The sequence below is a fragment of the Octopus sinensis genome, linkage group LG2 (genome assembly GCF_006345805.1).
Source record: "Octopus sinensis linkage group LG2, ASM634580v1, whole genome shotgun sequence".
NCBI lineage: Eukaryota > Metazoa > Mollusca > Cephalopoda > Octopoda > Octopodidae > Octopus > Octopus sinensis.
In genome coordinates, this window is record NC_042998.1 from 8781303 (window position 1) to 8800672 (window position 19370).

Genomic DNA, 19370 nt, shown 5'->3' on the forward strand with positions numbered 1-19370 from the left:
TTGTAGTCCAATTAGCCTCTATTTCTAGCGTACAAGTGTTGCCAATTCAGCGCCCTTTATTATAATTCTATTTTTATAAATACAGTTCAATATATGTGTGAGTGTGTGTATGTGTATTTAATCAAAGGGTATTATATTATATATTGTAGTATGATTATGTGTGTTTGCATCCCTTGTGTGTGTGTGTGTGTGTGCGTGTGCATATGTGTATATGTGTGCGTGTGTGTATGTGTATATGTGTGCGTGTGTGTATGTGTGTGTGCGTATCTATCTTTCCTTTTTCGGTGCTGTTTGTGCTACTTTGTCTAAAAATCTCTAAAATTAACTTCGTTACGGTCTGCCTAAACCGTAGAACGTTTTAATTCCTCTAAGCAAATGAAACGCCCGAAATCTACAATAAATAACACTAGCCGTAGGAACAATGGCGAAACAGCCATGGGTCTGGGCAGCTCTTCACTTGACCAGCTTCTGCCACTCAATTTAATGCATGCCAGCAAATCTTTGTACTAAAGATATTTAAAAACCTGACGTAAAATATTGAATGCGATTCATGTTGCCTGGCATGAAGATGGGTTTTAAATGACTCCTACCTTCAATTGAAGCAGGAATGTTTTCATTCGGCTGTGATTCTCTCTCTCTTCCTGAAAATCGATAAGACAGAGACAGTCATTTAACAAAATTAATATATGAGTAACATTTAATTGATATATATATATATATATACAAACCTTTCTACCGGAAGCACAAGGGCTCAAAATTTGGGGGAAGGGTTACGTGCGTAACTGGTACTTAATTTATCGGCCCCGAAAAGATGAAAGGAAAAGTTGACTTAGGCGGAATTTGGACTCATCGATATATATAATAACGGTTACAATACAATGAATATTTTTTTACTATAAATTATATTCAATTTGAACCAAGTTTAAGAAACTTAATGCGAATTTCAAAATTGATAAATTTCCATTTGTTTAACGCACGGGGACGTTACAGAATTAGAGTCAAGGCTCGTTTCAACTCCACTCAACATTTTGTTGCGACAAGCACATTTACTGCTTGACCATTGATATTTTTGTATTTAATTCAAAGAATTTTTCTTGAACTGTAACCAACATCAAAATTGCCAAAAGTGTTACACAAAGGACAATAAGCAATACCTTATTAAATGGCAAGATATCAAAAGACCCTTTTTCTAAAACCTTCCTTCTAATTATAAGGTTTCCAAATGAGCAGACACCATGGAATTTGCATAGACCTTGATAGTCTTATATAAAAGTTTTCATGTAAAAACATTATATTATTATTATTATTATTGTTGTTGTTGTTTTTTGTCATTGCATAGCTTCTAAAGCTGGAGATGTACTACGGTGCTAGCTGTCCACTACCAGTGAACTAAGGTAACACCCCTAATTTTTCGAGCACCATCCGGAGTATTCGAGTGGTTCCAAGCAGTACTGTTTTCTGCAAGTGATTTACACTTATTGCAGCCCCTATTTGTTCCATGTACTTCTCAAGATTTATACTCCCTGTTCGCAGGGCTCTAACAATTATTTTTACTACTAGCACCTTGTTCATCGACCACAACTGCTTAACCTCCCAAGCTAACCTGTCATATCTACTGATTTTTCTTTCTTCTTTGTTGTCAGCTGGGCTTGCTATATCTATGATCCAGCATCATTTGCTTTCTTTCTCAATTAAAACTATGTCTGGCTACCTACTCTCTGTGTCATGGACGCACTGAATCATAAAATCCCATAGGTTCTTTGCATTATCATTTTCGATAATGCGTTCGGGTTTATGTTCGTACCACTTTTTTGCTCTGTCAAGCACATGTTTCTTGCAAAGTGTCCAGCGGTCATTCCTTTGTAGAATCTCTTCTGATCTACACTGAATATCCTTTTCCGTTGGTGGACCTTCAGTCTTTGGTTGTATCTTACGATCTTTGCTTTCTCTGCAACGTAACGCCGTTTCAGTTCCTCCATTACCAGTTTCAGGCCACTTCTCTAAATACCATACCTCCTGTTCAGTGCCATGTATTTCTCTTCGCTAATAAACTCCCCCTTCTCTTTCCCGACCAAACCAGAAATGTCCTTCTAGAGCATACCTAACCCCGCCTGTATTCTTCTTTTCCACCATAAATAATTTCTTTTGTCAATGTCATTATATTTCTTTTTCTTGATATCACCACACACATTTTTAGATACAACAATATTTTCATCATCATCATCATCATCATCATCATCACCACCACCATCACCACCATCACCACCACCACCACTACCACCATCACCATCATCATCATCATCATCATCATCATCATCATCATCATCATCATCATCATCATCATCATTATTATTATTATTATCATTATTATAATTATTATTATTATCATCATTACTGGTTTATTATTATTATTATCATTATTATTATTATTATTATTATTATTATTATTATTATTATTATGTTTTTTCCTTCTTTCTTCAAATTTTCTTCCGTTTCTCGCCGAATGTTTTCCATACACCTTGGGCAGAGAAGCTCATTGTATGCATTCCCAAATTACACGCGCAAATTCACAGATAAAATATGTATTTAAAAATTAATAAACAAATAAATTCATGGATGGATGTGGTTTTCACAGCGATAATGCTCTTTTCAGTACATGAATTATTATTATTATTGTTATTATTATTATTATTATTATTATTATTATTATTATTATTATTATTATTATTATTATTCAGTAGTTTATTTTTATAGCGTGCTTTCACTTCACTACCGAGCGCAGCTCTGTGTGCCTTGGGTATGTGCTGTGATTTGTTGTGATGCTCTGATGGTTATTGTATGGAAAGTGTTCTGTGTAGGATGTGTGCAGTGCCTAGTAGTGCAATTTTCTACATGTTATATGTGTTTGTAAGTCCTGGTGTTTTTGTTATGTATTTGTCTGAATATTTTTTATCATGCCTGATGAATCTACTATGATAGGAATTGTTTCTGTTTTTAGATTCCACATTCTGGTTACCTCTATTTCCAGGTCTTTGTATTTTGAAAATTTCTCCATTTCTTTTAAAGACACGTTGTCATCTGCCGGTATTGATACATCAATTAGAAAGCATTTTTTTTCTTCATGATCTCTGACAACTATATCTGGTCTGTTGGCCTTAATTTCTCTATCTGTGTGTATCGGCATATCCCAGAGTATGGTTGCTTTCTCGTTTCGGTGACCTTTTCTCGTGTGTGCCTATACCATATTTTTTCTCTTGTTATTCCATAATGTTGGCATAGCTTCCAGTGTATGTAGGTTCCAACTCTGCCATGTCTGTGAATATATTCCTTCTTAGCCAGGACTGGGCAGCCAGAGATAATATGATTTATTGTTTCTTGTCCATCTCCACATATTCTGCAGTTACTTGTTATATTTATACTTGTTATAATATTATTATTATTATTATTATTATCATTATTATTATTATTATTCAGTAGTTTTATTTTTATAGCGTGCTTTCACTTCACTACCGAGCGCAGCTCTGTGTGCCTTAGGTATGTGCTGTGATTTGTTGTGATGCTCTGATGGTTATTGTTATTATTATTATTATTATTATTATTATTATTATTATTATTATTATTATTATTATTATTATTATTTTATACACACAATAGATTAGACTGTTGGAAAAGAAAAATTGCAAATATCAGACTGCAACATGTGAAATATTCACAGGTCCCGCTAGATTCTAGACGTGAGACAATACTTCACTTTACAGTAAGATACTGACGATCAACTATCTTTTGATACAGAAACGACACAGGCTAAGATTTCAGGTGTTGTAGGATAAAGTTTTCTGAAATAGTCCAATTATTTTACGTGAATTACTCACGAGTCTCGCTACTTACGCTATATCAGACAACCCGTCACTTTACAATAATTAACAGAAAAGCGAATATCTTTTGATACAGACATAACACAGGCTACACTTTTAGGTCCTCTACGAGTATTATCCTCCATTTTGTGAGTTGATAGATGTGAAAACAGTCCGATCCTGGAATGGGATGTCCTTGAGCAGAGATGATAAAGGAAGTTGTCCATTATATTGGTGGTGAGTCTGAGATGACGTCACTTTTCATCAAGTTTCTTACGCTGGATTAGTTCAAAAGAGTGCGGCTCCTTCGTCACAGAAGGTGCACCAAGTTTGCCGGTTCAAAGCAATGTGTTCAAATTGTGCCGGTTGAATGTTGCAGGAGTTGTGAAGATGCTTAAGACGGACCCTGAACATTTTCTGGGGTCCCCTGTACGGCCGAACACCAATTGATAGTGCTCTGAAGGAGGCCATTTTCGCTAAACGATTGTGAAGTATCCTGAACACCTGACCGACCCATCTTTGAAAACGGCGGTGGATGATGGCTTCAACACTGAATATTTGTCATTGCTGGGGAATTTCTGTGCGTGGGACCTTATCTTTATAAGAAATGCAGAAAATTCGTTGGGGACAATTGATGTGAAATGCCTCCCATTTCTTCACATGATGGCGGTGTAAGGTTCCGCATTCACAGCCATACATTAAAAGCTAAAAGCTAAGAGTAAAAGAAAAACGCACCGAGAAAAAGAGGGTAAAGCGAAGAGTGAGAGAGAAAGAGGGAGAGTTCTGTGTATTTATTCAATAAAATCGTGCATAAAGTATATAAAATGTATATATAATGAGATTTAACTAGTCACCGTATTCCAATTTCCTTCACATTTCAATGATAAGATGAGAGACTGTCATTTGATACAGACAAAACACAGTTTTCAGAGATAACCCCTAGAGTTAAAACCCATCAAATTTTCATGGGTTTCGCTAGTTATTCTAAATCAGTCCTTCACTTTTCAAAGATTAGCAGATGTGCGATTATCTTTTGTTACAAACAAAACAATGTCTATACTTTCAACTCTTTTGGATAAAGTTATCAGAAACAACCTAACAAGTTGTCAATTAATTCCCTGAAATGTTCACGTCCAATTATGCATTGCTAGAAATAACAGCCAAAACATCTCTTAGCTACGATAAAGCACTTATCTTATGACAGATAAGGGAGGCATGCACACTACAGCATCCGAGACATAGAGAGATTATCAGTGATTTCGCATCTGATTCAGGCTCGTCAGTGGCTCTTACCCATTGCTCTAGTCTTAAGCTGGCTTCCCCTGTCTGTTTAAAAGGTTTACAGTAGTAATCTCACTCTGCTTTCATGAATGGTAAATTTGAAAATAATAACTTTATAAGGTGGCTTATCCGCAATTTAGAAGTGGAAGGCAGAACTATAGATGCCACTAAACTGAGTAAGGGTTCTAGCTTACACCAGCATTGCTAGAAATAACAGTCAAAACAAATCTTGCCCATGATATAACTCCAATCTACCAATCTATCTATCTACATACATACATACATACAGACGCATATATATACATATATATATTTGTATATATACACTCATTTATATATATGTACATATATATTTTTGCTTATATACATATATATTTATACATATATATATATATATATATATATATATATATATATATATATATATATATATATATATATATATATACACATATGCATACATATGTATATATATATATATTCATATATATGAGTATGTATACAAATAAATATGTGGAGACACATGGCCTAGTGGTTGGGGCAGCAGACTCGTGGTCGAGGGATCGCGAGTTCAAATCCCAGACCAGGCGATGTGTATGTTTATGAGTGAAACACGTAAGCTCCATGCGACTCCAGCAGAAGGTAATTGCGAACTTCTGCTGACTCTTTCGCCCCAAATTATCCTCCATCATTCCTCCTACATCAAGCAACCCTATATCTTATGTATATATTCGTACTTGTACGACTGTATATATATGTTATGTGTATCTTTTTATGTGTACGACTGTATATCTATGTTATGTGTATATATCTCTCAATTATTTATGAATGGTTTACCCTCCTGTGGATTGGAATGCGTTTCTATTATCGCAAACCCTGAAATCTCAAGATAGGCAAATATCTTTTACTGTAGCCTGTGGCCGATCAAACATTATGAGTGGACTTGGTAAACGGAAACTGAAAGTCCACTCATAATGTTTGATCGGCCGCAGGCTACAGTAAAAGACATTTGCCCATCTTAAGATTTCAGGGTCTGCGATAATAGAAATGCATTCCAATCCACAGGAGGGTAAACCATTCATAAATAATTGAGAGATATATACACATAACATAGATATACAGTCGTACAAGTACGAATATATACATAAGATATAGGGCTGTCCACAATACTTTGTTAATTCTTTCTGTCCAGTTTCCTCGCATACAACCTTGTAGTAACAGACGTATAATTGAAGTAGTTTGTAGTCCAATTAGCATCTATTTCTAGCGTACAAGTGTTGCCAATTCAGCGCCCTTTATTATAATTCTATTTTTATAAATACAGTTCAATATATGTGTGAGTGTGTGTGGTGTGAGTGTGCGTATGTGTATTTAATCAAAGGGTATTATATTATATATTGTAGTATGATTATGTGTGTTTGCATCCCTTGTGTGTGTGCGTATGTGTATATGTGTGCGTGTGTGTATGTGTATATGTGTGCGTGTGTGTATGTGTGTGTGCGTATCTATCTTTCCTTTTTCGGTGCTGTTTGTGCTACTTTGTCTAAAAATCTCTAAAATTAACTTCGTTACGGTCTGCCTAAACCGTAGAACGTTTTAATTCCTCTAAGCAAATGAAACGCCCGAAATCTACAATAAATAACACTAGCCGTAGGAACAATGGCAAAACAGCCATGGGTCTGGGCAGCTCTTCACTTGACCAGCTTCTGCCACTCAATTTAACGCATGCCAGCAAATCTTTGTACTAAAGATATTTAAAAACCTGACGTAAAATATTGAATGCGATTCATGTTGCCTGGCATGAAGATGGGTTTTAAATGACTCCTACCTTCAATTGAAGCAGGAATGTTTTCATTCGGCTGTGATTCTCTCTCTCTTCCTGAAAATCGATAAGACAGAGACAGTCATTTAACAAAATTAATATATGAGTAACATTTAATTGATATATATATATATATATATATATATACAAACCTTTCTACCGGAAGCACAAGGGCTCAAAATTTGGGGGAAGGGTTACGTGCGTAACTGGTACTTAATTTATCGGCCCCGAAAAGATGAAAGGAAAAGTTGACTTAGGCGGAATTTGGACTCATCGATATATATAATAACGGTTACAATACAATGAATATTTTTTTACTATAAATTATATTCAATTTGAACCAAGTTTAAGAAACTTAATGCGAATTTCAAACTTGATAAATTTCCATTTGTTTAACGCACGGGGACGTTACAGAATTAGAGTCAAGGCTCGTTTCAACTCCACTCAACATTTTGTTGCGACAAGCACATTTACTGCTTGACCATTGATATTTTTGTATTTAATTCAAAGAATTTTTCTTGAACTGTAACCAACATCAAAGTTGCCAAAAGTGTTACACAAAGGACAATAAGCAATACCTTATTAAATGGCAAGATATCAAAAGACCCTTTTTCTAAAACCTTCCTTCTAATTATAAGGTTTCCAAATGAGCAGACACCATGGAATTTGCATAGACCTTGATAGTCTTATATAAAAGTTTCCATGTAAAGACGTTATATTATTATTATTATTATTATTGTTGTTGTTTTTTGTCATTGCATAGCTTCTAAAGCTGGAGATGTACTACGGTGCTAGCTGTCCACTACCAGTGAACTAAGGTAACACCCCTAATTTTTCGAGCACCATCCGGAGTATTCGAGTGGTTCCAAGCAGTACTGTTTTCTGCAAGTGATTTACACTTATTGCAGCCCCTATTTGTTCCATGTACTTCTCAAGATTTATACTCCCTGTTCGCAGGGCTCTAACAATTATTTTTACTACTAGCACCTTGTTCATCGACCACAACTGCTTAACCTCCCAAGCTAACCTGTCATATCTACTGATTTTTCTTTCTTCTTTGTTGTCAGCTGGGCTTGCTATATCTATGATCCAGCATCATTTGCTTTCTTTCTCAATTAAAACTATGTCTGGCTACCTACTCTCTATGTCATGGACGCACTGAATCATAAAATCCCATAGGTTCTTTGCATTATCATTTTCGATAATGCGTTCGGGTTTATGTTCGTACCACTTTTTTGCTCTGTCAAGCACATGCTTGTTGCAAAGTGTCCAGCGGTCATTCCTTTGTAGAATCTCTTCTGATCTACACTGAATATCCTTTTCCGTTGGTGGACCTTCAGTCTTTGGTTGTATCTTACGATCTTTGCTTTCTCTGCAACGTAACGCCGTTTCAGTTCCTCCATTACCAGTTTCAGGCCACTTCTCTAAATACCATACCTCCTGTTCAGTGCCATGTATTTTTCTTCGCTAATAAACTCCCCCTTCTCTTTCCCGACCAAACCAGAAATGTCCTTCTAGAGCATACCTAACCCCGCCTGTATTCTTCTTTTCCACCATAAATAATTTCTTTTGTCAATCTCATTATATTTCTTTTTCTTGATATCACCACACACATTTTTAGATACAACAATATTATTATTATTATTATTATTATTATTATTATTATTATTATTCAGTAGTTTTATTTTTATAGCGTGCTATCACTTCACTACCGAGCGCAGCTCTGTGTGCCTTGGGTATGTGCTGTGATTTGTTGTGATGCTCTGATGGTTACTGTATGGAAAGCGTTCTGCGTAGGATGTTTGCAGTGCCTAGTAGTGCAATTTTCTGCATGTTATATGTGTTTGTAAGTCCTGCTGTTTTTGTTATGTATTTGGAAAGCTCTGTTACAATGTCGGGGACATAGATAGATCACCAGCGATTTCACACGAAATTAATACACATCAGTTGCTCTTACCAGGCTGCCTAGTGTTAAGCTGGATCGCTTTGTCTGTATATAAGAATTGCTGAAGAAATCGCAAGCTGATGTTATACCTGGTATAAGTGAAAATCCAGAACTATAGACGTCACTGAAGTGACTAAGGCTATAAGGTAGCACCAGCATCGCAAGAAATAACAGTGAAAACACTACATCCACAGTAGAGCACTTATCTATCTGTCTATCTATCTATCTATCTATCTATCTATCTATCTATCTATCTATCTATCTATCTATAATGTTTCTTTGTGCATGTGTGTGTGTGTTAGTATTTATTCAATTGTGTTTAGAGTATATATTGAAGTATGTATATTATCCATTTTTCCATTTCAACGTGTACATGTGTACATGTGTGCGCGCGCGTATGTGTGCGTATCTCCGTTTCTTTCCCCGACACTGTCTGTGCTGTTCTAGATCTGTATTATTCTTTCCTATTCTTTGAAAAATGTCTCATCGGAACTCCTTACACGTTTGTCAAGACGTTTTAATTCTTCTAAGCAAACGAAACGCCTGTAATGCAGAATAAATAACACCGACAGTAGAAATCATGTCATAGCAGACTTGGAGTCTTGGCAGCACTTCAGCTGGCCACCTCTGTCAAACCGTCTAACGCATGCCAGCATGGAAAGCTGATGTTAAATTATGAAGATGATGATGAGGTAGAGTATACTGGACGATATTAGCTAAAGTGATAAAGAATTTCATTTCATTTCATTTGAGTTTGAGTCCATGCTCAGGCCAAGTCGAAGACTCCACCCTCAGAGTCTGGTGTGGTTGCCAGGTTGTATTCTCTGTTTAATTTTGACATGTGTAGGAGCGAGTTTGAGTCAGTTTGTGCTCGTTGTGTATATCCTGGAAGATGGGGTTCATCTCTAATGGTGCTTAAGTATCTATCCAGCTGCAATTTGAATGATTCCACACTGCATCCTGATAGATTTCTGACATGTACCGGAATGGAGTTGAATAGTTGTGCTCCTCGAACCAACAGACTTGATTCTCGCAGGGTTTTTGCTGCCTGGCCAGCCTTTTTGTTGATTGGTGGCAGCTGGCAGCGTCTTCCGTGGCGCAGTGAGTGGTAGGTTTTGATACCAAAGTTTGGCACCTTCTGCTCTATCATTTTCCAAATGTATATAATTCGGTATCGCTCAAATCTTCTTTCTATTGAGTACATCCTCAAGGTTTTGAGTCTTTGCCAATAGTCCAGGTCCCTCGTTTCTGAGAAGTATGAGGTAAAATTTCTTTGGAGCGATTCCATCTTAGATAGTTGGCCCTTTGTTGTTGGTGACCACAACTGAGAACAGTAGTCAATCCTCGGAAGTATCATACTGTTCCAGAGGGTTTTCATTGTTGAGGTATCTCTTGATTTGAAGGTGCGCAAGATCCACCCGCTGTACTTTCTTGCAGTAAGACAGACTGAGTCAAGGTGTTCTCTGAATTTTAGGTTGGTTCCCATGTGGATGCCTAAATCTTTCACATACTGTTTTTCCATTATTTGTTGTCCTGATGGGTTTCTGTAGTTTGTTGTATTTTTCAGATCTTGATCTGTTCCGTAGCGAATTAGTTCAAACTTCTTATCATTGAACAACATGTTGTTTGTTTCCTGCCATTTATATATGGTGGTCAGGTCCTTTTGTAAGGCCTCTGTATCCACCTCGTCTTTGATTTGTCTCATGACCCTGGTGTCATCAGCAAAGGATGAGACATTGCTGGTTGTATCTTCATCTATGTCAGAGATGAGGATGAGAAACAGGATTGGGCCGAGTACTGTACCCTGAGGAACACTGCTGGTCACAGGTGATGGTGTTGAATGGGTTCCATTCACAGTGACTGTTTGAGTTCTATTTGTAAGGAACTCATGTATCCATGTACCAACTTTTCCTCCTACTCCTAGCTTTCGAAGTTTGTGACCCAGGATGCCATGATCTACCTTGTCAAATGCCTTGGCAAAGTCGAGGTAAATAACATCTGTGTTAAATCCATTCTCTAGATTTTCTAGGATTTGGTCATGGTGTGCCAGTAGTTGGGAAAGACATGATCTACCTAACCTGAATCCATGCTGGTTGCAATTCATCAGATTGTTGGATTCCAGGAACTCAACCAGTTTTCCACGAACTATTCTTTCGAAGACCTTGATAATGTGTGATGTCAGTGAGATTGGTCGGTAGTTCTTTGGTTTTGATTTGCTGTCCCCTGAAATGGATTATTTTTTAAATGAGGAACATGTATTACAGGTAGGATGTGTCAGCGTCAACAATCATTGCCATAAAACGACAGAAAAACCTGATGCAAAAGTTGGAATTCTCTTGATATTGCCTCGCATGAATTTAATTTTAAATGACACCTACCTTCATTTGATACTGGTCTGGAATCAGCCTCCTCGTCTAATATTATGCTAGGCCCTAACGATAAATAAGACAGGGACAGACATTAAACAAATATTAAACAATGAACATTTAGCCAATATTTATAATAAAGTTTATAATAACATGAATGTTTTAACATGCAATTTTAACCAACATTCAGAAAGTTAATGAAAATTTTTAAAAACTGAAGAAAATCTACATTTTGAAATGGCTGGCGAGTATACAAAATTATAGTTAAGGCTTGATTCAGCTCAACTCAACTTTTGTTTGGTCAAGCACTAAAAGGTTTTCACCAGTAGCTTTTATCGTTTAATTCATTCATTATTTTCTTAACCCATGAAGAAATCATATTGCCAAATGTGTTATGAGGAGGTCAATAAGGAATGCATGATTAAATGTCAAGATATCAAATGAATCTTTTTCAAAAGTATTGATTCTATTTAACACTTTAACCTTCTTTATATTCCATAGCCTTATTATTTCGTACTTAAGAGGGTAGTATCTCTCTCTGTTTTCGCCTTCCTTTTTGGCAATTCCCGAGTCGAAGGAGCATGCAGTATCAACTATATAGCACATAAGGTTAACCTTGTCCACTAACACCAGGTCCGGTCTGTCAAGCTCTAGCACCTGAACTATTTGGATTGGGGCATCCCAGAGGATTTTACTAGTCTCAGACACCTCCATGTTCCCCGTTATGTGCTCATTCCACATCTTGCCTCTCTCTAGTCCCCACTTTTCGCACATTTTCCAATGTAACATGTTCAGTACCTGATTGTGTGGCCACAACTGGTAATGTTTTGGGGCAGGTCTAGGGCATTCTTTCGTGATATGAGCAATGGTTTAATCGACTTTTTACAGGTTTCTCATTCCTAACGTTGACCCTGCGTTTCCTGGCCAAATCTTGGTCTTGCGCTGCCAGTATAGTGCTCTCTGTCTCTTTTATTAGTGTTCCTTTCATCAGTCAATCCCACCTATTTATTCCAGCAAATTCTGTTATGGTTAGATGGAATTCATTGTGTAGGCCCTTGTTGCTTAATTCTTCATATCCTTTTTGTAGTTCCTCCTTTATTTCCCTTTTTGCTCTGCTCTCAATACTCCCTCATCCTTAATTCTCATTAGCAAGATTTCCTTTCTTTCGGTGAGGTATCTCATTAAGCTCTCGACTTCGATAAGCACTCAGTCTTCCACACTTATCAATCCGCTTCCTCCATTTGCTCTCTTCATGTATTGGCGATCAGTGTCCACACATGGAGGATGGGCTCCATGCAACGTTAGGGGCTTTCTAGACTTCATGTTAATCACCTTTAGCTTCTCCTCTGTCACAGGGTACGATCATGTCAATCTATTTACAGACTATATTGTTTTGGTCTTTCACAACAATATCTGGTTTATTTGCTTTGAGGGTCTGATCTGTACTACTGCAAAGACCAAAAGAATAGTTATATTTTCTGGCTCATTTACAGCCACAGGGTTGTGCTTATACCATTTGTCAAGTTTTAAGTTTATAGTGCCAACACATTATCCAATGTAGATATTGACCAACCCTGTCATTTCCTGATTTGTACACTACAGGTGCAAAAACTTTACATCCAGATATTAGCTGGTCCACTGTATCAATCTCACCTTTAGCCCTGATCTCTGTAGACACGAATAGTTGTGATTCTGGTTTACATCAGCTTGTTTGCTACGGGCCACATATTTGCCATGCTGAAGTTTTTCTTCCCACCCATCAGCCAATTGTTCAAACGCATTTGACTTTGCTATTGATTTCACCTTCTTTGCAACTACAGCTTCCGCGCTTCCATCATGCTGTTCAACCTGATTATTATGCATAGACTCACTAATATTATTATCATCATTATTTTTATTATACACACAACAGATTAGGCTCTTGCAAAAGTAGGATTTCCGATATCGGGCTACAACATGACAAATATTCACCTGTCACGTTTCTTTCCATAAATCAGACAGTCCTCCAGACAGAACGGAGGCTGAGCTTTCAGATATTTTCTTATCATGTTTTAAGAATAACCCAATACGATTACCATTAATTCCGAGAAATTCTCACGTACAAGCAAGCATTGCTAGCAATAAGATTCAACGCAATGCATAGTAACGACGCAGTACTTTTCCTAATAATGACATGGGAACGAATCTCCTCACAGCATCCGGACCACAGACAGATATCCAGTGATTGTGCATTTATTTAATGCTTGTCTGTGGCTCGTACGCGGCTGCCTAGTGTTAACCTGGCTTGCTTTATCAGTATAAAAGAAGAACCAAAGAAATCACTCATTGATTTCATAAATGATATACAATGTGAAAATTATAAATAATAAAGGTGGCTTATTCGCAAATTTGCAAAAAAAAAGCAGAACAGTAGACCCGATAAAGTGACTAAGGGTCCAACATGTAGGATTTGTCATCCTCCACAATCATTGTATTAAAGCCACTTAAGAAACTCATCCAACATTTATGCAATGCGCTTAATGTTTCCTCACAAGAAATTATCTTAAAGTGATTCCTACCTTCATAGTTTACCGGAACATATCCATGCTTGAGTACTTGACCATTCTCTAGAAACAAATAAGACAGGGACAGACATTAAAGAAAATTATGAATAATTCAAATTTAATCAATATATATAGATATATATATATATATATATATATATATATATATATATATATATATATATATATATGTGTGTGTGTGTGTGTGTGTGTGTGTGTGTGTGTGTGTGTGAATATATATATAACGTGCTATAATACAATGTATATCTATACATATAAATTGGACATGGGCGATTCTTTCCTGTATATTTTCTTGTCTTGGGATTCACGGTCAAACAGCTGGATGGAATTGCGCGAAAAATTAATGTGTAGAATGAGCCGGTGGTGTTGCTTGGCTTTGTGTTTCTTCCGTAGCTCCCATGGTTACCGAGATAATTGTATCTATATGCTTGGCTTTTCTTATCATTTTATCCCGCAATGGTAAATATTTTATCGGAGACAACTCTGAAAATATTTTATCTTATTATTTCCCTTAATTTTGGTATTCGCTCTTCTCCATTGTATTTATTTAAATCTGATCGAACAGATTAAGTTTTTATCTTTTCAAAAATAATTAGTAGTTATCGATCAGCAATCACTCTTATTTATCGTTTTCACTGCACTCACCGTTCTTTTACAAAAAATGACGTGATGCAATGCTGCTTTATAAGGATAATATGAACACGCTACTCCACACACACACAGACTATTACATACACACACACACATAAATATATGTTCACGCATACTGAGAAACGTATGCGCGCGTTCACACATACATACATACATGCACACTCATGATTATATACCCATACGCAAGCATATGGATGTACGCTTGCGCACCTTCACCTTAAACATTCTACAGTACATCCAAGTGCACCCCAATTATTAGGAGACCCCCATTTAATAGGGAAGCCTCACATACTGACATACCACATCTGGTATTTGTTCATGGAAGAATTCAATCTTGTCCGTGTCTGTTTAACTACAACGTTTCCTGCTCCGCTGAACTAAATATAGAGGCCAGCGGAAAACCCCCAAACTTCCTGAGCTTCTAAGGAATCCTTATAAGGAGCGCAAATCCACACAGGCATACACTTTATAATTGTAAGTAAGTATGCATGAGAGTGCAAGCAGCTTACAATAATGAACTTTTACTTATTATCTTTTTGTTGTTTTTGCTTTTTGAAAATTTCATTTATTTCTTTCAATTTTTGTTTAATTTTTTGATTTTTATTGAATCTTGGTTGTATTGTTTTTTTTTGTTTTTTGTTTTTTTGTTGGTTAGTTATTTTTAGCGTTTTGACAGAAAAATGTCATTCTAAAATTGTTTTTTAACGTAAGCGTGCCCAAGCAAGTCGAATGCTTACACAGAGCGGGTTTTACAGCCACATCATCCAATCTGCTAGTTTTAACATAAAGTACATACAAATTTAATCAATCTGAGAAAGTTAATAGAAATTATTCATGGTTTTTTTTCTACTGCGCGGCGAAGTCAGGTAATTATTGTCGAGGCTCGTTTGTGACCGACTCAACATTTATTTGGGTCAAGGACGTTTACTGCTTGAAAATTAAATTAAATTAATAATTGTTTTCTCAAATTCTAAAGACATCATATTTGCCAATAAGCAATACCTTATTAAATGGCAGGATATCAAACGAATCTTTCTCGAACGCGTTGCTTATATTGAATATTCTAGCGTCAGGTTTCCAAATAAACTGTCTTATACCCGTCTAATGCCCGTCGGTCCGGCTAGTCTTATAAAATTATGATTCAATGTGAAAATATTTCATTATTGTTGTTGTCGCTGTTGTTGTTGCCTTTGCACAGCTTCTAACGCTAGAGGTATACTACGGTGTTAGCTGTTCACTACCAGTGAACTAAGATAACACCTCTTATTTTTCGAGCACCTTCCGGAGTATTCGAGCGGTTCCAAGCAGTGCTGTTTTCTGCAAGTGCTCCACCCTTATTGCAGCCCCTGTATGCATAAATATAGCACACATGTGAACGTGTAAGCGTGTTGTCTATCAGATGTGACACATTGCCGGTTACAATACACATAGGCATTCTTTTAGCCTACACATGATGTCACGCCCGATGGCTAAGTGAGCCCCTGACAGAAAGTGGGGGCTGGTAGAATGTAGGACTGAAAAACACAGCGTGCTGCCCAATCTGGGAATCAGAACGTAGATCTAGCGATAGTGAGTGCAAAACTTAAGCATTTGGCCACGCTCCTTTACAAAAGAATAGCTGTGTGTGTGTGTGTCTGTGTGTGTCTGTGTGTGATGAGTATGTATACATACATACATACATGAATACATTCATATATATATGCACATACATACGTATATATATAAATACATATGTGTGTGTGAGCATATGAATTTATATATATATATATATATATATATATATATATATATATATATATATATATATATATATGAATATAAAAGTAAAAGTAAAAAGTAAAAGAATCAAAAAGAAGAGTAAGTCCAGTTAGGCAGCTTTTTAATCCCTACTAATATATCGATACATACAGATGTTCGTATATGCAGTATTTAAAGTTACATTTAAATAACTTTTTGTAACGATTTACCTGTATAAGAAGATCTATATGTATCTCCTCAGGCGATACTCAGTTGGTGTCCCCGTTAAGTAATTCTAGATTTCCATACTACAGCATCCATTATGACTAGAATTGCTAGCATATCATACGAATACTACCGGCTATTTTGGGAATTCTAAGGGTGAACGAGCTCTATTTGTACTCGTATACGTTCTTAATAGAACACACCTCAACTGACTATATATGAATATATATACTTATATATATTGATAAAACGGTAAGATATCAAAAGAAAGAAAGAGACCTCAATATTATGTAAATAGAGGAAATTTATCTATACAATAATATGTTACTTTACTCGGTAGTCAAGATAAAACTCTGAGTTTCAGATGCCGAAGTGGAAATCCACAACACCATCTCTTCGGTTATCTGGCTATTTGAAAACGCTATGAAAAAATACCGTTAAATAAAGGGAAATTACTGTGTTATAACTCTGCTTGCCTGCGTACTTATACATCGCTCGCATTTTTCGTCATAAAAATTATATAAAAATACATAAAAATATATAAAAATATATAAAAATATATAAATTCTTCTTGGGACATAACATAGAAAGCATGTTCTATCTGTTTTCTTTAGGGGACCAAAAACGTAACAGAAATTTAGTCACATGTGGGCATGATCCGAAAAGCTCTGTCCTTGTATTTAGACATGTAGTAGGGTCTAAGCTGCTTTTCCAGATAAGCCATCTCTCCATGTCGCATAGACCGCACCTCCGCTGCCGTTGGTATAGGGCTTACATCTGGCCAAAATCTTCCATTGTATGTTATAATCGACACCTTTATCTCTTAAAGACCAAATATGATTAGATAATTGTGTCGCTTTTCTTTTGTTCCAGTGCCTAAAGCTCAAAGTGTGGTTATTGAACCTGGCCTTGAAATTACCCTCTGTAAGGCCCACGTATTTCTTCGTCGAAACGGTGTCTTTAGTGGTTATAGAGTTTGGCCAGATGTAAGCCCTATACCAACGGCAGCGGAAGGTGCGGTCTATGCGACATGGAGAGATGGCTTATCTGGAAAAGCAGCTTAGACCCTACTACATGTCTAAATACAAGGACAGAGCTTTTCGGATCATGCCCACATGTGACTAAATTTCTGTTACGTTTTTGGTCCCCTAAAGAAAACAGATAGAACATGCTTTCTATGTTATGTCCCAAGAAGAATTTATATATTTTTATATATTTTTTATGTATTTTTATATAATTTTTATGACGAAAAATGCGAGCGATGTATAAGTACGCAGGCAAGCACGCAGGCAAGCAGAGTTATAAGACAGTAATTTCCCTTTATTTAACGGTATTTTTTCATAGCGTTTACTTATATATATATATACATACACGCACACACACACACACAGACACACACACACACACATATATATATATGTACACACGATGGAGTGGACAGACGAACGAAGGGCACTCAACCAATATATTGGGAGTTACATGAATGGATCAAAAGAGTTTGATTCAAATTCGTTGGTAATCTTGAAATTCAAGCGTGATCCTAGTCGTCAACCATTTTGAATTTGAATGACAGAAGTTGATTGTTATTAACGATTAAGAGTATGAAGACAGGGAAAGCCCCCGGTCCATCAGGAATTACTGCAGAGATGCTCAAAATATCTGGCAGTGTCGGCTATAGCCTAGTCACACGTAAAGTTAACCAGGTGATACACGAAGGAGTCATACCCAATGACTGGTGTAGCAGTATAATAGTCAACTGCTACAAAGGTAAAGGTGATGCTTTAGATACAAATAATTACAGTGGTATCAAGCTGTTGGATCAGGTAATGAAGGTTACGGAGACGGCCATAGCCCAACTAATTAGGGAGAGAGTCAGATTGGATGAGATGCAGTTTGGTTTCGTGTCAGGGAAAAACACCACTGATGCTATATTCCTGGTAAGACAGCTGCAGGAAAAATACCATGCCAAAGATAAGCCCCTGTACCGGGCTTTCGTTGACATGGAGGAAGCCTTTGACAGGGTCCCCCGATCCATTATCTGGTGATCATTGAGAAAACTAGGGATAGCGAATGGTTAGTGAGAGGCGTGCAAGCCATGTACAGGGACGCTGTCACTAAGGTGAGGGTTGGCAACGAGTACACTGAAGAATTCAGGGTAGAGGTAGGGTTCCACCAGGGTTCAGTCCTCAGCCCCCTCCTATTTATCATAGTCCTCCAGCAATAACGGAGGAATTCAAGACAGGATGCCCCTGGGACTTCCTTTATGCTGATGACCCTGTTCTAATTGCTGAGTCACTATCAGAACTAGAGGAAAAGTTTCAGGTGTGGAAACAAGGATTAGAATCGAAGGGCCTTAGAGTCAACCTAGCTAAGACCAAAGTCCTAATAAGTAGGAAGGCAGGCAAACCACAAATCTCTTCAGGTAGATGGCCCTGCTCGATCTGTAGTAGAGGCGTAGGTAGAAACTCTATAAGATGTACCCAGTGTAAGCTATGGACACATAAGTGGTGCAGTAATATCAAAGGAAGGCTAACGGGGAAGATAGCTTTTGTATGTGGCAGATGCTCGGGAGCAATAAGCACTGAAAATGTGCAGAGAACAACTGCCACATTCCAGGGAGGTAAACTAGAAGTAGTTGATAGCTTCCGTTACCTAGGTGACCAGGTCAGTAGCGGGGGAGGGTGTGCTGAAAGTGTAGCTGCTAGAATAAAAATAGCTTGGGCAAAGTTCAGTGAGCTCTTACCCCTGCTGGTGACAAAGGGCCTCTCGCTCAGAGTAAAAGGTAGACTGTATGACGCTTGTGTACGAACAGCCATGCTACATGGCAGTGAAACATGGGCTGTGATTGCTGAGGACATGCATAAGCTCGCAAGGAATGAAGCCAGTATGATCCGATGGATGTGTAATGTCAGTGTGCATACTCGA

The 19370-nt window shown here is 37.1% G+C and overlaps 1 protein-coding gene across 3 annotated transcripts in view; it reads right to left on the minus strand.

Moving 5' to 3' along the window:
• Nucleotides 1–19370, minus strand: part of LOC115232395 — a 137693-nt gene that overhangs the window by 12696 nt on the left and 105627 nt on the right. For 2 of the 3 annotated variants that reach the window (XM_029802252.2, XM_036511425.1), the window contains 4 exons: nucleotides 13827–13874; nucleotides 11281–11334; nucleotides 6964–7014; nucleotides 591–641 (listed from right to left, as the gene is read on the minus strand). In XM_029802252.2, the coding sequence (XP_029658112.1) occupies nucleotides 591–641; nucleotides 6964–7014; nucleotides 11281–11334; nucleotides 13827–13874 (204 nt within the window). The remainder of the gene's footprint in view (nucleotides 1–590; nucleotides 642–6963; nucleotides 7015–11280; nucleotides 11335–13826; nucleotides 13875–19370) is intronic. The other variant, XM_029802253.2, reaches the window with a different exon arrangement.